This window comes from Juglans microcarpa x Juglans regia, chromosome 2S (genome assembly GCF_004785595.1).
Source record: "Juglans microcarpa x Juglans regia isolate MS1-56 chromosome 2S, Jm3101_v1.0, whole genome shotgun sequence".
NCBI classification, from domain to species: domain Eukaryota; kingdom Viridiplantae; phylum Streptophyta; class Magnoliopsida; order Fagales; family Juglandaceae; genus Juglans; species Juglans microcarpa x Juglans regia.
The window spans coordinates 20,790,939-20,814,555 of record NC_054597.1 but is presented as its reverse complement, the minus strand read 5'-3'; the positions used below and the strand labels follow the sequence as shown (position 1 = coordinate 20,814,555).

The following is a 23,617-nucleotide window of genomic DNA, read 5'->3' as shown; positions in this document are numbered from 1 at the left end:
CCTTTTTTTAATTTTCCTTTTTTTTTTTAATGGGAAGATTTTGAAACCATGATAACAGCCATTTTATTCCTACACATCAAACAGAGAGAAACACACAGAAACTAGATAGATGACACGCACTGGTATTAGGGGTCTGAGATGATGATAGTTTTGCACATTACACAACGATCTACGTAACAAGCGGCTGCTGACCAGATTTTCTTTTGATTAGTCTTTCACCTTTGAAGTCGCATAGGGTGTACTCTCATATTTACCATACCACCTGTAATTTGGTTTGGATAAATAAAATCTAATAGTAATTCTTCATTCCCTGATAATTTTGATTGATTCAGTAACATGAACATTCCGTACTGCAGATATAGACATTGAAGCCACACTGACCTGTTGTCCTCTGGAATCTGAAGCTCCAAATTCTCTTTAAATTGCTGAAATACCAGGTCTACATCCTCATCATCCAATTTGTCGAGGGATGGCGGCTCCCACTGCCAGAATTAATGATTTAGAGATTAACAGAGTAATGTCACTAATATTAGCTAAGTAATAAAAATTAAAATAAACGTAATTTTCAAATGACATGGACAATTTTTCTGTTTAAACTCAGCCTCTATTGACTACTGGCATTCATATGCTTGTTACCTTTGGAGCATTATCCTTGTCAATGGTGAGCGCCCTTATACCCTTTTTTATCAGCAAAGAAAAAAGAAACAAGCATCATTAAGGTGTAGCAGATGAAATATTCTTTCTTCCATGAATGGAGGACTTACTCTAAATTTATGATAGTATTGAAACTGCAATAGTCACCTCGTAGACATCCTCGGAGATTGTGGCACGCAGTACATTCATTGTGAGTCTGAATTCCTTTTTCAAACATTCAGACAGTGTTTGCTTCCTCCCTTCACGAATCTGGAGATGTTTAACAAGCATTTGAGGCAACATATGGAAGAAATACCAACAAAACAAGAAAACCTATCTGTTTCTAACACTGCTATAAAAAGTAATTTTGGAGTGATAGAGAGCAAGAGGTGATGTTTTTATTCCATGATATCAAAATAATCAGAACAAGTAAGAACAATTTCAAGTAAAAATCCAAAGTTAAAGAAAAAGGTAAACGATTGCTGAAAGGGAAGTGATGTGAAGAACCAAAAAAAAAAAGGCACTGTGTTCCAACTAAATGGACAAATCCTGGATTTATCTTTAGCAAAATGTTTTTATTAATTTTAATGGACAAATGCAATCGTATAAAGCAATTCACTAATTAAATTCCACAAGCATTCAGGGCAACAAGTACAGAGGATTCGTTCATCAATTTATTTTACATGTTCCATCTAACCAAGACTTTCAAATAACTTACAGCGAAAATGATTAACATAATGTAAGCAAGAGGGAAAACATCCGACTCATGTCAGGATGATCTTCAATGCTATAAAATTTAAAAATAAAGGGAAATATAATTTTACACCCCAAAACTACCACAAATTTTTTAAATGTGTACCATAAACTGCAACAACTGTATATTTGCCCCTCCAGACTATTACTTTTTCTTGCAATAAAGCTTTAGATCTGACCAAAGAGGATGATGAAATTAAGTTACACAGTACAATCCTGATGATCAGATTGTAAATGCTGCAAAACTGCCAAAAATTTGTAGTGTAGGATGCGAATTGCGATTCTGATAGCTTGGGTGGGAATTGAAACACTTGGGGAGATACATGTATTTTTCCATAAAAGAGAACCACCCATGAATCCATGAATGGAAAATAATAAAACATATACACAAGGTGCATTCAACAGAAACACCACCTTCGGGTAGGAGTCATCACAGTACAACAGACATGAAAATTTCTCATAGTCCCATTGCAGCTCCTTTGCTATTCTTTAAACACATGCAGGCCAACAAAATCCAAACAAAACATTAACACGCCCTTGATGACTCCCGTATGAAGATGCATATCCAAAATAACCATCACACATTGACACAATCTACAACTCAACAACCTCTTTAACATGAATGATGGCCCATTTTTAGCAACGTATTCTTCAAGCTTCATTATTGGCCCATTTTTCCCTGGCCACTAAAGCCTTTGAAGAAACCTGAGTGTTTACCACTTATCAGAAGAGAGAAGCATATAGAATATGTACAGTGTCCTATGCACTCGCACCACTTTACCCCTAAGCCACATCTCAACATAGACAACAAAAAATCCCAACTGATATGGTCATAAGGACAAGTCTAAGATCTATCTCCCCTAATGAATATGTTCTGGATACGAAATTTTCCAACACCACTTTCATCCTGTTTGCTAAGACTAGAAATGATCTTCTAGACAGCTCCCAAAAGGCTAATGGGACTGAAATTCTTAATCTCCATACCCTGATTTCTTCGGACATAAGTGCAACAAATGCGGTGTTATGGCTTCTTTCGAACTTCCCCTAAAATCGAACTCATAGAGAACACTCCTTAAGTCTTCTTTCAGTAACACCCAACAAGACCAAAAAAGGCAATAAAAAGTCATCCAGATGGGGAACTATCACCATTTTGAGCTTCCAGGACCACATGTCACATTTCTAAGAGTCAAATATCTTTACCAAAGCACATTGCTTATAGATTGTCTCAGTTTCTTTGGGATAGTTATTCTCTTTATGAAGCGATTGTGGTGGCTGACACTTATCACTACGTTTGAAACGTTCATTACAATTTAAGTGCTAGCCTTCTACATACTGTGCTGCATTTCATCCCAAGGAAATTTATTTACTGAAGAACCAGTCCCTTGGCTGTTGATGGAAGGTACAAAGGTAGGTCATGGAGATTAGTTTTTGACATGAGAGGCGATGTCCCATCTACATGGTTTCACACAAGGTTATCGTTAACAATAACCTTCTGAGGTCAGCTAACTACATGCTTTGGCAACTGTTCAAACTTACGCCATAATCTCTGAGAGTCCAGCCTTCTTTGATATGAATAAGGCCTCATCAACATGTGCAAACTTGGCCAGTAACACCTTTTCAAAAACTACCCACAGTATGGTCAAGCCTTCTTCATGTACTTGTTGCAACCACTGGAGCCTCTGATTACTTCTTCCAAGGGGAGGAACCTAAAGTGGCTCCCTTCTCTGGGGTGTGCCTTGATTTACAAAGACTAAGCTGCTCTATTGGGACGCTCGGTAGGATCAGTACAACTTCGAAATCAACACTCAAGTAATTGGTGGGACATTAAGGGTTGCCTCATTCCTTCTCCATGGATGGTCCTAGATGAACTCCCTCTTTCCAAGGAAATGGAGAATGGTCACTTGTAAGGCTAAATGAACCCTAAGAGTCTCCAAGATCTCTTTCAAGGCCCCTTCAATACGGTGCATCCATTCAGAATTGTGTACCCTCACCTCCAAGTGATGGATGCATTCATCTATGCAATGCATGTCAGCTTTTAGCTTGTCTATACAGTCTTTGTTGGTGACACAATCCTTATACCAATTCATGCGCCACAGATGACAAGGAACAAAAAAGAGACACGAGTGACATTAAACAGAATCACTCCAAATCTGGTAGGAATCACCCCAAATTCAAGAGACCTCAAAATTTATCAAGATTCTACCTGCTGCTTCTATGGCTATTCTTTATACACAAACACACCACCAGCAATCCAAACAAACAGAACTAGCACCCTAATAAATCCATCATGCAAATGTGTGTTTGACATAGCCATCACATATTCACATATCTACAACTATTTGACACATGATTCGTATCTTCCCCACATGTTCCTCAAGCTTGACTAGAACTTTCTCCCACACTGCCCATCATTTCATGCATGATATCCACTCTAGGGTCCGAGCCATGCAGGATCGTTTCTCCTTATGGGTTGGAATGTTATAGGCCATATGGAGCCAGGGTTGTAGGTGATGGGGCATATCAACCACATGTTCAAGCTCTGAAAAGAAGAGGCTTTTCATGTTGTGTGAAGGATACAAACATATCACGATTCATACAACACATGACTGAAAAGCTTTTTAAGTGTTCAATTCAATATCAGAGGCAACCTGAAGGAATAGAGCCTTTACAATTGCACCTTGAACTGAGTCTTGATATTCAAGTCTTGGGTGTCTTTTATAAACTCTTGATGTTGCAAATTCCCGGCCACAAGTATAATTTTTATCCCTTGTGAAGCATTCAATGTAAGCAAGAAATTTATTATAGCATTTGTTATTAATCAAATTGCACAAACCATTACCGATTTTAATGTTATTTTCAATCCTGTAGGGGAAGATCTCCTTAACCCTTAAGAACTGCACCTATCCATCCATTTCCTTCCTTGCTTGCCTCAGATTCCTGAAAAGCATATTACATACAGACTACATGGCTCAGCAAAGATGTGGAGATTTAATATTATGATGAACATCTGCGATGCAAATTGTGAAAGGAAAAGGAAAGTTACTTACAAATGATTTTATAATGTCCGCAACATTATTCTTGGAAAAGCATTCATCAATTATTGACTTCCTGAAAGGTAACCAAAACCTTATTGTTAGCAATATCAGAACCTGATGGTATCTCAGATCCCATTTGCAACAGCAGCTAATGCTTCACTGGTGTGAATAATCTTTGGAACATATGGCATCTTGTCCTCTCATAAATAAAGGGTGAAGGGAAAGGTTACATGGGATATTACGTGTTTGTTTGTTTATATAGATATAAAAATATATTTAAAGACATAAAACACCAATATGATCCCTTACTTGTTTAATATGCTATTTTCATCAAGCTGAACAACCACAGAGAATTCTTCAATAGCAGATTTGACCGCATTCTTATCACCAGAGTTCAAACTTATCAGATGCTTCTCTAGCTCAGGCAATTTCTGATCAACGGCAAAAATGGTAAGAGTGGAGTGATATAATCACAAGCAAACTGAGTCCATATTTTTGTCACTCAGAAGTCAATGGAAAATGGGTCACTGTGAAGCTCTTGAATGAATTAAAGTTCAATTTGTCATTAACTGTTGTTCATAAAATGAAAAACAAAAACGAAGCTTAGCCAGATCTACAAGCTATCATAATTAGAATATGGTCATTCGCCAACACAGCTAGTATTGGATGAATAATTAAATAATAGGAACTGATGCTTACAAGTCTAGGAAATTATAATTACTCCCTTGGATTTTAAAATAGCCTTGACAATGAAAAAAATTTGCTTGATATAACATTTGGTGTAAATGTAATTTCACAGCATGAAGGAGATTATTTATGGGGTTATGAATGAATGGCATTTGGTCTAATCTAACATCTTCATATGGAAAGGGCTACAACTTTGATAAATCATTTCAATCTAGTCAGGTTTGCATTTGAAAATATAATGGAGCATGAAAGGGTCAAAAGCGCAGTTGGGTATGGACTTATTTTCTAATTAACTCTAAAGATAGCATTGTAATGCAAGGAGTCTTTTCTCCAATCCTTATAAATTTTCATAGAGATTCTTTATTCTTTTCAATTTCTTGTGGTTGGGAAAAACTTTAAATTTCCTGCTTCGTTTAAATTTTGGTTGGGAAAGTGCAGTTGGGTATGGACTTATTTTCTAATTAACTCTAAAGATAGCGTTGTAATGCAAGGAGTCTGATGGGAACCAAGGTGGGCCCCATCTTAAAGATCCTTTACAAGTTCCAGATAAGCCAATTACAAGATCAAGAGCTAAGAAGATCAAGGAAGCAATGCAAGAATTGGTGCAATCCACTTGGGACGAGTCTAGCAAGAGCTAAATATTCAAGATGGGCTTGAGAGAAGGAGATCCAGTGATCATCCACGTGATACAAGCTATGGAGGAGTGCAACATAAATTAGGGCCTATTATTATGACTATGTGATTGAAGGCCTTGGACTTGTTTATTTTATTAAAGAGGCTTATTTTATTAGTTATAGGAATTAGTCTAGAATAATTGGGCTTGACGATGCTTGGCCCACATATGTCTTATTTCTTATGAACTAGGATTTTTTAGAAGGCTTTGTATTTTGGCCAAGGGCTAATTTGGAAAATTACATTTTAGGAACTAGGGTTTCAAGAGGTTACTGTAGCATTACTGTAGCCACGTTACTGTAGCCGCGGCACTGTTCATTCAGTGTTATTTTGGGTAAAAGGAATTTATTTTGACTAGGGTTTTAATTAGGTTATGATTTAAATACTTTGTGTTGCCTCATGTTAAGAAGTTTATAAAATTTGATGAATTTATTCATTGTGAGTTGAGTTTATCTCCTCTTGTTCTTGATTGAACTTTTGAACTTATCAAAGGTAAATCACAACCTTTGTGACGTTCCTCTTTATAATCTGGGTTCTTGAGACAAGTTCTTCAACGGGTCTAGATTTTAATATAATTTAGGTTCTTGAAACGAGTTCTCAACAGGTATAGATTCTCCATCCATTGAATTGATTTTAGCTTTCTTGGATGAGTTTTCAAATTGATTATGGGTTCAAAGGATTCCATTCCTGCGGGTTTATATCATTTGGTATTAGAGCCAGATTTCCAATCAGTGATTCTATCTTTTAATTTATTGCATCCTTAAATTTAATTTTAGGGCTTCATTGCTCTAGGGTTACAAAAACAAAATGCAGAAACAAAAAGTAGGCTGCCGAAATTCTTAGGGTTTTGGGTTTGGCTGAAATTTGCATCACCTAGAGTTTCAGAATTCTAGGATTTGTTGCATCTTTAAGTTTGTAAATTCCTTGGAGTGTCGTTTCATTGTTTCTCATTGTCAATTCTTGTGTGCTTAAATTCAATTGCTTGATTTTCACAATTGAATATTGTTGTTTGTGATTGAATTAGAAAAGAAAAAGGAAAGGAAAGGAAAAAAAAAAAGAAAAAGAAAAATTCAAAAAAAAAAAAAAGGAGAAGAAGAAGAAAATAAAAGGTAGCATATTCAAATGTTGCTACATAGTTACAATAAAGAGAAAGAAAAACATTTGTTGTTTGAACTTTATCATCAAAATGGTTGAATACATCTTTCTAGTTGGTATCTTGTTTTATAATTACTCTTTCCCTCGTATAAATTCCTTGAGTCTTATGTCATTTTATTCATTCCTTACTTCTTATTCTTGTTTTTTGGATCTATATTACTGGTTGGAATAATACAAGATTGTATTGTCTTGATTTAGTTCAACTAGTTCTTAAAAAACTTGAGCGGAAAAACTATTGAGGTAAAAGGTAAGAGAATGTGAGACTATTATCGGAAAAAAATCAATTAAGAGTGAAATACGAGTAGTGTCATTATTCGAGTATAAACACGTAAGGGAGTGTGTGAGGTTTTCCACTAATATTCTTTTTGTGCAGCATATTATGATATCACATAGGAGTGACTCATCACCAAAGGGGATGGCAGATAACTCATCTTTTGTATTGCAAGCCATGCAATAACAGCTTGAGCGGTTGAACTTGGTGTTGGGTGAAGTGAGGGATAGGATGGATCATCAAGATGCTGAAATTAGAAATCTACAGGGCAGGAGAGATAGGAGGCAACGTGAGTCTAGTGTTGAAAATAGGTATGAGAATGAAGAGTATGGTGATTCTTTTGTTGCCAGGCATGCATTTAATGCATAAATTAAGATGGATGATATAGAGCAGCAGAGCGATGACATTTTTCATACTAGATGCCACATCAATAGCAAGGTATGTAGTATGATCATTGATGGGAGGAGTTGTATAAATTTGGCTAACACTACTTTAATTAAGAAATTGAATTTACCTACCTTGAAACACCTTAGACCATACAAGTTGCAGTGGTTGAGTGATTGTGTGGAGGTTAGAGTAAATAAACAAGTACTAGCTTCTTTTTCAATTGGGAAATACCAGGATATGGTGTTTTGTGATGTAGTGCCTTTGCATACTAGCCATATTTTGTTGGGGAAGCCATGGCAGTATGATAGGAAGATGATCCATGATGGGTTAAGGAAAATGTACAGTTTTGAAAATGATGGAAAAACAATCAAACTTGTTCCTTTAACGCCAACACAAGTCCATGGGGGCCAACTGAAACTAACTAGTGAGATTGAGCTAAAAAGTAAAAGGGAATGTGAGATTGAGAAAAAAAGAAATAGTGAGGCCGAAAAAGAGAGAAAAAAATGAGTGTGAAGCTGAAACCTCAAGAAAAAGAGAGAATGAGTTGAAAAACAATTGTGAGAGCGAAAGTTCAAAAAAAGAGGAGAGCGAAAGAAAAAAAGAGAGTAAAAAGGAAAAAGAGAGGATGAGGCCGAAACATCAAGAGAAAGAGAGAGTGAAAAAGAAAATAGAGAGGTGGCTGAGAGTAAAGAAAAAAGAGTGGAGCCACGAAAGGAAAAATAAAAAGAGATTGCAGAGAGAAACAGAAAGACAAAAGTGAATTTTTATGCTGAGGCAATCTTTTATACTAACGAATTTAACGACTCTTTGCCTAATGTTGTTGTTTCTTTGTTGCAGGAATATAAGGTCATGATCCCTAGCGGTGTGTTTAGTAGATTGCCACCTATTAAGGAGATAGAGCACTACATTGATTTTGTGCTAGGTGAGACAATTCATACCCGACCTTTCTTTGAAAAACATGAGTCCTTGACACACTTGAAGGGACAAGGTAAGTTGTTGACTAGAATGCATGCTAAGTGGGAAGACTGTATTGAGACTTGTCCTCATGTAATCAAAAACACACATGGGGAGGAAAATTTTGTGGTTAATGCATTAGCAAGAAGGTATGTCTTTGTCATGATTTTAGATGCAAAGTTATTGAGACTTGAATATGAGAAGAAATTGAATGTTAATGACGATGACTTTTGCTAGTGTATGGAGCATGTGAGAAAGCATCGTTTGATAAGTTCTATAAACTAGATTGGTACTTGTTTAGAGAGAATAGACTTTGTGTCTACTAGTTTTATGCATAAGTTGCTTGTGTTATAGACATGGTGGTTTGTTGGGTAACTTTGGTGTAAGAAATACTTTTGATGTGTTAAATGAACGTTTATGAGAGTATCATTTGCCATTTATTGACTGTTGCATGAACGTTTGTGGAAGTATGATTTGTCATTCATTAATGTGTTTCATGAACGTTTGTGGGAGTATCATTTGTCATTCATTGAATTGTTACATAGACGTCTAAGGGAGTATCATTTGCCCTTACTAGAGTGTGCATATAATAAAACCTTGCGTATTACTATTTCTTATTCTCTTTGCCCTTACTAGAGTGTGCATATAATAAAACCTTGCATATTACTATTTCTTATTCTCCGTTTGAAATTGTTTATGGTTATAATCCACTTACTCTTTTAGCTTTGGTACTTTTGCTTGTTGATGACAGGAGTAGCTTAGATGGACCTTTTCAAATCCTTGAGAAAATTAATGAAAATGCATATAAAGTGGATCTTCCAAGTAAGTATCATGTTTCTGCTATTTTCAATGTTACTAACCTTTTTCCCTTTGATGCAGGTGGAGATTCGAGGTCAAATCCTTTTGAGAAGAGAAAGAATGATGGGAACTAAGGTGGGCTCCGTCTTAAAGATCTTTTGCAAGTTCCAGATGGGCCAATTACAAGATCAAGAGCTAAGAAGATCAAGGAAGTAATGCAAGGATTGGTGCAATCCACTTGGGACGAGTCTAGCAAGAGCTGAATATTCAAAATGGGCTTGAAAGAAGGAGATTCAGTGATCATCCACGTGATACAAGCTATGGAAGAGTGCAACATAAATTGGAGCCTATTATTATAATTATGTGATTGAAGGCCTTGGACTTGTTTATTTTATTAAAGGGGCTTATTTTATTAGTTATAGGAATTAGTCTAGAATAATTGGGTTTGAGGATGATTGGCCCACATGTCTTATTTCTTATGAACTAGGATTTTTGGAAAGGCTTTGTATTTTGGCTAATGGCTAATTTAAAAAGTTACATTTTAGGAGCTAAGATTTCAAGAAGTTACTGTAGCCGCGTACTGTAGCCGCGGCACTGTTCATCCAAGGGCATTTTGGGTAAAAGGAGCTTTATTTTGGCTAGAGTTTCAATTAAGTTATAGTTTAAATACTTTTTGTTACCTTGTGTTAAGAAGTTTATGAAATTTGATGAATTTATTCATTGTGAGTTAAGTTTATCTCCTCTTGTTCTCGATTAAACTTTTGAACTCATCAAAGGTAAATCACAACATTTATGGCGGTGAAAGATAAAACTCTAGGTCCAGATAGCTTCTCGATGGGTTTCTTCCAATATTGTTGGGAGGTGGTGAAAGTGGACATAATGAATGTGTTTCAGGAAGTATCCTCGATTGGAAAGTTTGAGAAAAGCCTTAATGCTACTTTTATTGCATTGAACCCAAAGAAGATTGGAGCATTGGAGGTTAAGGATTTTTGACCCATTAGCCTGGTGAATGGGGTGTATAAAATTATCTCCAAGGTTATAGCCAACAGATTAGGGATGGTTTTGGGCAAGATCATTACGAAGCCACAAAATACATTTGTTATGGGGCGACAAGTTCTGGATTCAATCCTTAAAGCGAACGAGGGCTTGGATAGTAAATTAAAGGCTGACTCCACAGGGATCATTTGCAAACTAGATATAGACAAGGCATATGACCATGTAAACTAGGATTTCCTCTTGTATTTGTTGGGGAGATGCGGCTTTGGTGTTAGATGGCATACTTGGATCAATTGGTACATCTTTACGGCCAGATTCTCAATCTTGATTAATGGCTGCCCTACCGGCTTCTTCAACAGCTCTCAAGGTCTAAGGCAAGGAGATCCTCCATCCCCACTTCTCTTTGTTATCATTATGGAAGCCTTGAGTAGGATGATATCGGCAATGGTTACGCATGGGTTTGTGGCTGGATTTCCAATTAGTGATCCCAATAGGGAAATTATTACTGTCTCATCTACTTTTTGCAGATGACACGCTCTTATTCTGTGAAGCAGATCGAAACCAGTTGAGGGCATTGAAGGCTTTGTTATTATGCTTCGAAGCAACTTGAGGCCTGAAAGTTAATTTTGACACGTCGGAGTTAGTGCTAGTGGGGACCGTGAGTAACACTAGGCAGCTAGCTAGTATTCTAGGGTGCAAGGTAGCTTCTCTTCCCATTACCTACTTGGGATTGCCTTTGGGGGCTACCGCAAGGACCTCATCCATATGGGATTCAGTTATAGAGAAGATAGGAAGGAAATTGGCAAGGTGGAAGAGATTGTATTTGTCGAAAGGCAGGATAGGGGATAAATTCAAATTCCACCTGGTCAGCTGGGATAAGGTGTGTAGACCAATCTCATCAGGTGGGTTGGGTATAAAGAATTTGAGAACACTCAATCGGGCCCTGCTTGGGAAGTGGCTATGGAGGTATAACATGGAGGCAGAAGCCCTATGGAAACTGGTGATTGATTGTAAATATGGAAGCTTGTGGAAGGGCTAGTGCACTGAAGAGGTAAATGGGGCAAGTGGTGTGGGGATTTGGAAACACATTAGGCGTGGGTGGGGGGATTTCATTTGTCATTCTAAATTGGTGTTGGGGATGGGGTCCCGAATTAAGTTTTGGAGGGACATATGATGTGGGAATGAGGCTCTAAAGGATGTCTTTCCAACTATTTTCCGAGTGGCTCGCAATCAAGAAGCGTCTATTGAGGACCTCATGCTTCTATGAGGGGACCAAGTACAATGGAATGTCTTGTTTAGTAGAGCGGCGCAAGATTGGGAAGTGGACATGTTTAAGACTTTTTTCAGCCTTTTATATTCTGTGAAGCCGAATAGACAGCAAGCTGATAGGATGTGGTGGACTCCCACATGTAAGGGCATCTTCTTAGTTCGATCCTTCTATAAGTCCCTTTCCCAAGCCATAAATATTCAGTTCCCATGGAGGAGAATTTGGAGAAATAAGGGGCCTACGAAAGCGATCTTCTTTACATGAACAGCAGCGTTGGGGAAGATTCTGACTACCGACAACCTAAGAAAGCACTAGATAGTTATACTAGACTGGTGTTGCATGTGCAAGAGATATGGCGAGACAGTGGAACACCTCTTGTTACATTGCGAGACAACTAGAGCCTTGTGGGTGGAAGTTTTTAGCCGAGTAGAGTTATCCTTTATTATGCCGGCAACTGCAGTTGATCTATTGGCCAGCTAGACACTTCCGAGAGGAGTTTAACAAATCAAGGCAGTGTGGAAAATTATCCCGATCTGTATTATGTGGTGTATATGGCAAGAGCGCAATGATCGGACTTTCGAAACAAGGAGCAGTCACCGGAGGAACTTAGAACTCTATTTTCTGTACTTTATTTCTATGGGCCATTGCTTTAGATTTTAATGGCCTGAATTTTCATGACTTTCTAGCTTCACTTACTTCGACCTAGATAGGTCTTATCTCTTGTACACCATCTTGTGTACTTGGGCTTCGCCTATCTCTATTAATAATATTATCAATTACTTATCAAAAAAAAAAAATTCTTGTAATTGCTCGGTTGAATAAGCGAAATTTTTAATTAAGTGCAGCATATACAACTGATACTTAAGAGGCTCGAGACCAATTATTATAAGAACTCCAAAAAACATTGAAAAGCTAGGGTCTAAGACCAATTACCACAAATGATGGCCATTTCCTACAATGATTCCATTTGATCTCATCGGCACACTGATGGTGCCAAGAAGAGTTCCTCAAATTAAAATGAAAAAATTCAAATGGTCAACAATTGTTTCCTATTCAATCCATCCTTCACGTCTTACCCACAAATAGGCCAACCATATCAATAAATTAAAATATCCCCATGGAAATTTATCTTATTAGCTCTATCAAGTTTATTCATTAACTCCTTGGGGTTGGCTCAAGTAGTAAAACCCTTGGTCTTGGTGGTATGCTCCCTCCAGGTCTAAAATTTGAATCCTCTTTGATGCAAACAATTTCTAGAGGCCATCGGAATGGGGCAACTTCCCATTGAATTACTTGAGCTGCACTTGCGGGAAACTCTTTACCAAAGGCCTGTGCACTCCTGGGATTAGTCGGGACTTTGTTCTTGGATACCCAGTGCCAAAAAAAAAGTTTATTCATCCCCCAATGCCCTGTCCCTCAAATTCATATCGCAGCATCTGATTTGTCACCATTCATTCAGAGGATCTTGCACACTAAAAGTGTAGTATCCTGATCCTTTCAGTCAATACCATCAAAACCTTAGATATTTCAGATACACTTTCACAAAACTTATCTTTGCTACCTTCTCTTTGTCTAAATTATGTCTTCAACTTTATTTTTATTGTGGTGTCATAAACACAAATTACACAGCAAGTAAAGAAGGAAGAAATGCCAAGTTTAACAGATGAAGAATAGGTATGGACAAAATCTGCAGATATTTCAAGAATAGCCCAGTGGTGTAGCAGATAGAGCAAAGCAGAGAGGAGAGATTAATCACATACAGCACATATAAGAGAATCTGACATATGAAGTAAGGTTGCACTTCTCATTATACATAGTGATATTCCAGACATGACTGATTATCCTAATAAGCTTCTGTTATTTTGGATAAGAATGGGGATCAAAGTTCTCATAAAATGAGAACCTGCTTGGAGCAGAGGCTGTCCAAAGAAGGAACAATCTTCTTTCCCAAGAAATCAACCAACATTATATGCACTTGGATGATATCAAAAGTCAACTCAAGAGGTCAGTCATACTCATAGTTCCTTATCCATTCTATGATAAGTAGAATTCATGAGGAACTATGAAATGTAATAATTAGACTTTTTAAGTCCATTACTGAAAGTCCTCTGTTCCTTCTCTTTAATTTGCAAATTATATGATAGAGGGCTGTACTGTCAGATATTATTTGAGGCTCTATTATATCACAAAACAGTGGGTATAGGATAGTTTACAAAAAATAGAATAACCAGCAAGAGGACCAAAAAGAATGCCATAATCCAGCTGTGGCATAGACATCATGTTGCATATGATATAAAAAGGTATATGGCCCTAGATAAACATATATGATCAGAAAAACTTCTCAAGCAATTCTAGTGTTAGAAGTCTAAGGCTTTTTGACTTATATTGAACTTTCAGAATATTAATTTTCCATGATGGGGAGAACTGCTCCATCACCTGCCATATTTTCCCTAAGCACAACTCGGAAAGGAGAAAAGGATCACCAATTTTTCTTATAGAATCATATTAATATCTCCTCTTTGCTGGCAACACTTGTTGTTTGATACTACACCCAACAAGAATGCATGCGAATTTATACCGATATAATCTTGTTACTGACTAACCATGTGAATATACAAGAAAATTATGAAGCAATAAGTTCCCAGTTCTATTTGGACAAGTGTTTTCGGATTTTTCCATTTCCTAGTCAATTTTGTATTTCAAGTAGAATATATCAGTACAAATTTCTACTTTTATTTGGCCTTGCCACTTTTCATTGAAGTGTGCTTTTACCAATACTCAACACCACTGAATTGTGAATATATATCAAATGGCGACAAGACTGGATTCTAGGCAAGTGCTCTCAAACTAACCTCGGATGGGACAAAATGGGTTGCCAATCCAGCAGCAACCAATTCCTTACCATTCAGCCTAGCTCCTGTTAAGGCCAAGAATTCCCCTGCAGATGTACCCAGGTATTACTAGTCATTTAGCCAATAAACATGGGAAGATCTTTGTCATATATAAAAAGATTAATTTTAATCTCCTCCTATTAATTTTATGCTAACCTAAATGCCCAGGGAGATGAGAGAGAATATAGGAAAAGCCACAGTCAGTGTGAAATCCGATGCTTGCTTCTGGAGTGGAAAATACCTAGGCCACAGCATTCATCACATACACCACAATGTAATTTGGCGTTAAAACACAGAATTGGAAATAAATCCCATAAAACCAAAATCAACAGACAGATTTATACACGGAAGCATCTAACAAGAACCAAATACACACTGTTTTTTCTGTGACAACTGAGAACTTCATTGGGACCATCAAAGATGCACCTCCACCCATTGAAATTCCATGCACAAGGGCAACCTGTTGACAGCGTTACAAATTGAGTAGTAAATATCAACCATTTCATACACTAGGAAAAACTATAGCACATCTATTTCCTCTACATAATTTCATCATAAGGGACAACTTTAAAACGGTACCTGGGTTTTCTTATAGGTATGAATATGATAACAGAGCCAATACATTCTATAGACCACTTCAAGGCAAGAATCCTCTGTCAAAATGAAATTCAAAAACCATAAGTAACTTTCATGTGCATGCTGTTGCATAAAGAACCATATAGGGAAAGGAAAGCCATAAAATTTTTCAATGGTAGTGCATTTACTCGACTTTCTGCCATCATAGAACATTTTCAGATCTCCACCGGCAGAGAAAGCTCGGCCAGCTCCCTGGATAAGATCATAAGATCCACGACAATCAACATAAGAAATTTTAATGAACAAACCCACCACTTCATGTAGACAGAATGTAAAATTATTAGTAAGTATACAATTGTATATATATAAGTGCTATGTCATTAGGCTATGTTTTTTTCAATGGAAATATAAACGTTTTCGTACTTGGTGTTTTGTAGGAACAGAAAATGGATCACATATGGAAAGTCAATGGTAACGCCAGAAAATATTTTTCACCACATTTATTTCCCAAACAATGAAAATGAGTGATCTTCTCTCAAAATATCGTTGTTATAAAAAGGCTTCCGAGATAGTTCAGACATTTAGAAGGATTTAGAACTAACCTTGATAATTACAAGCTCAGCGTTGTGGTCCTTCTCCCACTTTTCCAAGTATTCTGCTAGCAGATAAACCTGGTTGAAGGAAAACAAAAATAAATAAATAAATAACTATTTGTACACAAAAAACAGAAGAGAAGAGGACCTAGAGTTCAAACGAAGTCAATGTGGGTCAAATTTATCGAACATACCACTTCATGTGAGATGACATTCAGTTGACGAGGCCGGTTTAAGGTGATCAACCTCACATGATCTATTTCTTCTCCGAGGACAACCTAAGAATCATACTTTTGTTTTAGCACCAGCTGCGAGTAATATAACCACAGATAATACACAAAACCATAGAACGGGGAAAAAAAATTAAACGCTAACATGAATAAACAAAATAAGGAGAAAATTGAAAAAAAATAATATATGAAGAACACTTCAATTATCTCCGTAATAAAAATTTTACATAAAGATTACCTCCTCATCTGGGCGTACAGTTTCTTGTGCCATCAAAATGACTAATTCGCTAATTCGGCGTTAGATTTGACTCCGACAACTGCATACACAACTTAGATTAAAAGAATGTAAACCTATTCATTCCCTTCTTCAAGCAAAATCAACTCCTTAAAACAATTGAAAGCCAACAGCCAAAAAATTTCCAAAGATTCTAAAAAGAAGCTTACATAGGAGGAAGAAAGATAGAACATACAACATTAGGAAACATGGAGAAGAAAAAGAAAGTGAGACTCACACGAGCAGTGAAGTTGCAGTGTTCTGAGAGAAGCAAAAGAGAGTGCCCCAAACAAGTGGGTTTACGAAGAGTAAAATGGTGCAGTAGATTCAAAGCTTGGTTGGTTGGTATCTACCTCATTGGAAAGAGACAGGGAGAAAGTAGAGGAAAGATAGTCCAGAAAATCTTCCTCCACGCGAGAGGTAGTCCTCCACCTACCACCTCCACCACCGGCCAAACCCCCACACGTTTTCTTAACCGCAGCTGAGTGGCTCCGGGTGTCATTCCTACCAAACTCCTCATGTTTTTTAAGTAACCGGTCAGTGCTGCGCGTGCTTAACTACATGCTAATCATACCAACGTGGAAGGTGGAAGGTGGAAGCACACGAGAAATCTGTGTTTATCGAAAGATACTATTTAAACAATATAACTAATAATAATTAAGCACATACAAAAAAATATAAAATAATGGAGCAAAAAGACAAAAAATACCGCAACACGCGGAAACAAACGGCAGAAATGCAAATGTTAAAAAGACTGAACGAACATGCACGACAAGAAAAAACAGAATAGGAAACTACTATAGAATTATTGTAGCACTCCCATCATCACTTATATAACAACTATAGATGCATAAATTTTAAGTCAAAGTATGTTACGGGAATAGTATATAATATAGAGATCTAATAATAGAGTTATACATGTGTGTATATATATATATATTATGAAGAAAAATGATATTTATCATCTTTATATTACATATCAATATGTGATTTGTTGTTTTTATCATTTTATTTAAATACACATATTGAAATGTAAAATGTGTATAAATAGAATGATAAAAATGATAAATCACATATTGGTATGTGGTGTAAGGGATGATAAGTAAAATTTTTCATATTATGAATAACTTTATTCAAAAGCCTTTGCAACACATATCATCCACGCGGCATAATTTGATTTGAAAGATAAATTTTAAAATTTGAATCTTTATCTATTAAATTATGACATGTGGATAGTGTATAGTGTAAAAGTATTTGAATAGCATATATATATATATATATATATAATATGCCCATATGATTAAGTATAAAAATAATAATAATACAAAATAGTAAATAAGAAGTAAGAAAAGAAATTTAAAAAAAAAACAATAAAAATAGTACACGTGCAGCCCAGTTAGAAATAATATTAATGGTAATTTTATTATATTTCTTTATTAAAAAATGAATCTATTTCATATTTATATGGGAGAAAATATTTTTAAATTATGGACTATACTAACAGATTATTGAAGAATGTTATTAAATCTTGTCTTCTTTGTGAGGAGATAATTTCTCATTAAGTATCAAACATTTATTTATAAATACGTATAAAAAAAATTTCACCATTATATAAATTTTCAAAAAATTAAACGATTACAAATGTTATAGTGTATATATATATATATACATATATATATATATTAACATATTCTACACCATGTTATTTAGTACTACAGCTAATAATTCCATCATTGCATCTCTCCAAAGGCTGTTTAACTCTTACTTTAATAATAAAAACCATATCATCTTAATTTACTTCAAGAATTTTCATAACCTTGTCTTAGCACTACTTAGACACAAAAATGAAATACTCAAAAATTTCTTAATGATTTCAATTTTTCTATGACGGTATAAGAAATATTAAAAATTAAAAAGTAATTGATTTAACATTCTCACACCTGTCTAAGTAAAATAGTAAGAACCAAATTTTATATGTTTAAAATGTTAAGAAGTTACAATTTATTTTTTTATGAAAATTTGTAAATATACTGTTCCACTTATTATTACTACTCTTAATATCTAAAATCGAATTCGTATGTTGTATGTTTGTTATTTTCAGAATAAACATTTAACGCTTAAATTTTAAAATTCAAAAATACAATGCTAAATATTGCATAATTTGATCATATAATTATAATAAAAAATCTCATCCTTTACGTTAAAATGATGTTTTGTAATACCTCTAATGAGTAGTCTAATAAGTAAAATATTTAATTAAATAAGTAGAATGTAGAGTCAAGATTTCAACTCATGACCTCTGATATGATATCGTGTGAAAGTATTATTTGTCTCGAAAGTTTAAACTAATTGGAAGTGATAGATTTAATTATCTGTATTATATTATTAACCTCTTTTATCATATAAATATTTTGAACAGTATTATATATTCAGTAAATATTATAAGATTTGTTTTTATGTGTTTGATATTTTTTTATTTTTTAATTTATAGGCTGCGTTTGGATGTTGAACTGAGTTGAGATGATAAAATATTGTTAAAATATTATTTTTTAATATTATTATTATTTTAAAATTAAAAAAAATTAAATTATTTATTATATTTTATGTTAAAATTTAAAAAAAATATATAATAATAAATTGAGTTTAGTTTAATTCCCGAACGTACCTGGATAAACAGAAATTCGATCGGGGGACTTTGTCTTTGATCCCTCCACCGATGTTAGGAGTTTGTGCAACTTGAAATTAGATTTAAAAAAATAAATAATAAAAGAATATATTCCCAAAGCACTCACCATCTGTATTGAAATCATTATTTCAGTGATCCGGCTCAAAGGGAGGTTATTATTTCTATCTTTATTTATTTATTTATTTTGAAACAATCTATATTTATTTATTGAATGATCTTTTATTAACTGTATTCATCTTACAACATCAGAGATATTAAAGTTTTTTTTTAAAAAAATAAAAAATAAAACACATGACAGCTACCTTAATTTACCGAATGTTTTGAAGCATTGCAAATATTGTATTATTTAGGTAAAAATCTAAATAACAAAACTATGTACAACAAATAAGATCAAAGATGTTCTTAGATCGGAATTATAAAGATGAGTAGTAGTATTATTTAAAGATCATTACACCGTACACCATCCATATTTATAATTTAATTTATAAAATTTAAATTTTAACTACTCGTAAATATATAAACAACTTGAGGATTTATATAAATATTCATGAGGAAAAGAAATATTCATACAAACAAACATATAATGTCAACAATTTATCTTGACTACAAGTGCATTTATATAAATATAAAAAAATTGAATAATATTTTTTCAATTGTGATAGAAGGACATACTAGAAAGTAGAGGACAAACAAAAGAACAGTGCAAATAGAGAAAATTGATATCAACTGGATTGACGAACAATACAGTAAGAGCAAAAGCAGCAAATCTATAAAAAAAATACATTAGAAAAAATATTCTAACAATAATAACGGATGAAATAAATAAATTCAATATTTATAGGAAAAAATTTTGGAAGGAAAAAAATAATACATTAAAAATTTATTATCAATACTATTTTTAATAAAACACATAAGAAAAAGAAAATAAAAACAAATAAAAGGCTGTAAAAGAACCAGAAAAATGAAAAATATTGGAAACGCTACTTTATTTTTTATTTTTTGTTTTCGTTATAGCCTTTGTACTAATAAGCTACTATTTATCAAGTTTTTGGAATTTTACCACCAAAGTTTGAAAACAATGGTACTAAGTACTGGACCCGTGTACGCAAAGAAATGTGTTTTAAGTCTGCGTCGACCTTTGGTTATTTATTACTAAAGTCACTAATTAAAGCCGTCTGTGATCATATAATACTACACTTACAATGATAAACATGTATGCACGTACTCCCTTAGACTTTAGTGGCTAGTTTGGACCAAAACCATAAATTTATATATCATTTTTCTTGGAAAAGTTCACACGAAGATGCTTGATTGCTCGGTTTTTTCTTGGAAAATTTAAATAATATTTTATCAAATTAAATCAATTCAATTTCTAATCGTAGTTAAGTATGAAAGGGAGTTCAAATCAACAACAGAGCGGAAACTCCCTAGAAAAAACATACGGCACGAAACTCTAAGATCTAGCAAAATAAAAGTCTGAGAAAAGCCAAACATAGTAAGGGTGTATGTGGATGTTGAAGTAAGTTGAGTTGAGTTGAGTTGTGATGATAAAATATTATTAGAATATTATTTTTTAATATTATTATTATTTTAAAATTTGAAAAAATTAAATTATTTATTATATTTTATATTAAAATTTAAAAATATTATAATAATCAATTGAAATAAATTGAAGTGAATTTAATAACTAAACGCATCCTGTGGCGCTTTGGAATGAGAACGAAACCGTAGAATTCTGAAGTAGAAACGAAAGCGAGAGAGAGAGAGAATGAGAGATGGAAATATAGCCCTGGGAATACATGGTTTCGGGATTTGAAAATGTAAGGACGTGGCTAACATACAGAGGATTGGGAGTTTTCACATGACGTGGCTAACTTGAAAAATTGGTTATATAGCTTGTAATGCTCACAGTGATGCTATTTATTTTTTTTTTTTTTTTGAGAAATTGGTTCCGGGATTTGAATTTTGAACCATTTTTTTTAAAGTACGGAACTTGACGGTTGACGTTGGAGAGTTATACAATTATTTTAAATGAAGTCCGATTTATTTGGTATGAATGACACGTAAGTTAGTTCAAATCTGACTTTTATATAAAAACTCATTATCGCTAAAAAATCATCAATCACAAAAGTCATTTTCATTTTAGGTAAAGCGGTTGTCCTTTTCTTTTTTCAAGGGTTAGGTAGTGTAATAGATTTTTTGATAATTTTTTTTTATGAGCAAGAGACAGTATCTGCTAGCCATAAATAAGGAACTGACTAAGTTTGGGAAGGATTTAGACTAACAAAATTTGAAAAAGAAGAGGTAATTTTTTCTATGAAAGATACTAAACGGACTGTTGATAGAGCCAATAAATATTTACTTCTCCAAGTGTTGATGGACAAGAACTTAAACAAAGAAGCTTTTAAAGGAACTGTTACTAAAATTTGGAACCCTGAGGGCTCTGTCTGGTTTACTGAGGTGGGTCATCACCTTTTTCTTATTGAATTTCAGAAAGATGTAGATATGGTGAGAGTGCTCAATGGTAGGCCATGGACTTTTGATAAACACCTTATAGGTATATAGCTGTTTGATAAAAGTACTCCTCCTAATGAAATGATTTTTAATCAAGAACTATTATGGATCCAACTTCATGGATTGCCTTTTGCAACTATGACAGTGGATGGGGGAGAGAAGATTGGCTCAACTATTGGGGATGTTCTTTCTGTGGATGTCGATGGGGATGGACTTGGATGGGGGAAATTTCTCAGAATCAGAGTCAATATGGATATTACTAAGCCTATTCCTCGTGAGAAGTTTATTAGAGTAGAAGGGACACAAAGGTGGGTTGAGTTTAAATATGAAAGACTGCCACTATTTTGTTTTCAATGTGGGGTTATAAAACATGATGGTCGTGCATGTGCTATGGATAGATCTACTCTTAATTCTTCAGATACTTCTCATATTCAATATGGTAAATGGTTGAGGGCCACAGCTTTTAATTTACTGGGAAGTGGAGAAAAAAGATCAGAGGAAAAAGGTCTTAAAAGTCAGCTCAAAGTCTCAGGAAGTGGAGAGGGCCCAAGCAAAGGGACCTTGATCAATGTTTCAGAACGTCAGACCACCCTTAATGTAAATTCTGAAGTAAAGGCTCTTGAACATCACCCTGGATGTTTTGACAAGAATGAAATAGATGAAGGAAATCATAATTTTTCTCTTGTTCAAAATAGTCAATTGGACATACCTCTTGAGTAGTCCAGAAATCATCAAGGAGAGGGTTTTAAAGCTCTAATGTTACAGGATGTAGATCAAGATATAGGCAGCAATATAGATTTGTCACCTACAGATTGCCTAATCAGTTCTAACCTCTCTGACACCACTCCAGTGCAATTTGAGCAGGTTTGTTCTAAACCTTTGGGTTGGAAGAGAAGAGCAAGAGCATTTTCGGGTTCTACATCAGAAGCAATGGAAATTGACAATATTAACAAAGTCACTACAAGATAAAGGAAAAGAATTAAAGATGCAGAGGATAGTGAGAAGGTTCATATGATCATAAAAAAAAGAAAGATGAGCTCAATCCTGGAAGGAGCCTAACTCAGGAACCTATGGTGGTGGCTGTTGAGCAGCCCCACCATTCTCAATGAAATGTTTAACTTGGAACTGTTGAGGGCTTGAGAACCTTCGAACAGTTCGTGAACTTCACTTCTTAGTGAAGCAAAAGTGCCCCAATATCCTCTTTCTCATTGAGACTAAGAGTTCGAGAGAGAGGATTGAACAAATCAGAAACAATATTGGATTTGATTGAAGTTTTACAGTTAATGCTAAAGGATCAAGTGGCGGATTAGCTATGATGTGGAATTCTAAAATGGATATAGAGGTTCTTACTTATACCAGTTTTCATATCTCAGTTCAAGTAAAAAATTCCAATCTTGGGAAGCTATGGACTATCACAGGATTTTATGAACATCCAGTAACTGCAAAAAGGGAGGGTAGTTGGCAATTACTTAGGCTTTTACAACCTAAAGACAATATCCCTTGGTTGTGCATGGGTGATTTTAACGAAATTATGTATCAACATGAGAAATGGGGAGGAGCTCAAAGATCCTTTACTCAAATGCAAGGTTTCAGGAATGCTTTATAGGACAATGATTTATGTGACTTGAGATACCATGGAATCAAATATACCTGGTCTAACAATAGGGCATGTTCATATTTTACCAAGGAGAGGCTTGACAGAGTATGTGCTAATACTCCTTGCATTACCATGTTTCATTCAATAGAGGTCTCAACAATTGCATCAAGTTCTTCATATCATTATCCACTTTTGACAATTTTGAACACTCAAACACAACCAGTCAGTAGAAAAGAAAGGCTGTTCAGATATGAATACAGTTGGGGTTCTAATAATGAGTGTAAGGAATTAATTTCAACTGCTTGGCATGCCCAAAATAGTATTGCTAATTCATCAGAAGGATTGAGATTCAAGATGCTTAGATGCAAAACACAACTAATGAAATGGAGTAAGACCAAAGAGAAAGAAGTTTATGATTTTATTAAGGTGCAGCAAGATAAGATTACAAAACTACAAGCTAGAAACACAGGTGAAGCAATAACAGAAATTCAACATATTAAAAGGCTCATTAATTGGAATCTGGAACAAGAAGAAGTTGTAACACCCCGTATTTTAGTGTATTTTTACTGAATGATTATTTTTTTATTGTTCAAAAATTTATCCTCTTATTTTAAAATTGGTTGGATTTTTAGTAAGTTTATTTCTATG

General features: G+C 34.7%; 1 protein-coding gene across 1 annotated transcript; it reads right to left on the bottom strand.

The window, feature by feature from the left end:
- Nucleotides 1–206: 206 nt before the first annotated feature.
- On the bottom strand, nucleotides 207–16,700 carry LOC121251871 (3-hydroxyisobutyryl-CoA hydrolase-like protein 5). The gene is given in 17 exon segments (XM_041151261.1): nucleotides 207–262; nucleotides 382–482; nucleotides 637–678; nucleotides 802–903; nucleotides 4,226–4,269; nucleotides 4,272–4,323; nucleotides 4,434–4,494; nucleotides 4,731–4,852; nucleotides 14,461–14,546; nucleotides 14,656–14,740; nucleotides 14,876–14,959; nucleotides 15,079–15,152; nucleotides 15,264–15,327; nucleotides 15,678–15,746; nucleotides 15,863–15,946; nucleotides 16,137–16,215; nucleotides 16,526–16,700. Coding segments are annotated over 16 exon segments (1,158 nt in total). The 5' UTR covers nucleotides 16,170–16,215; nucleotides 16,526–16,700; the 3' UTR covers nucleotide 207.
- Between the last annotated feature and the right edge of the window lie 6,917 nt (nucleotides 16,701–23,617).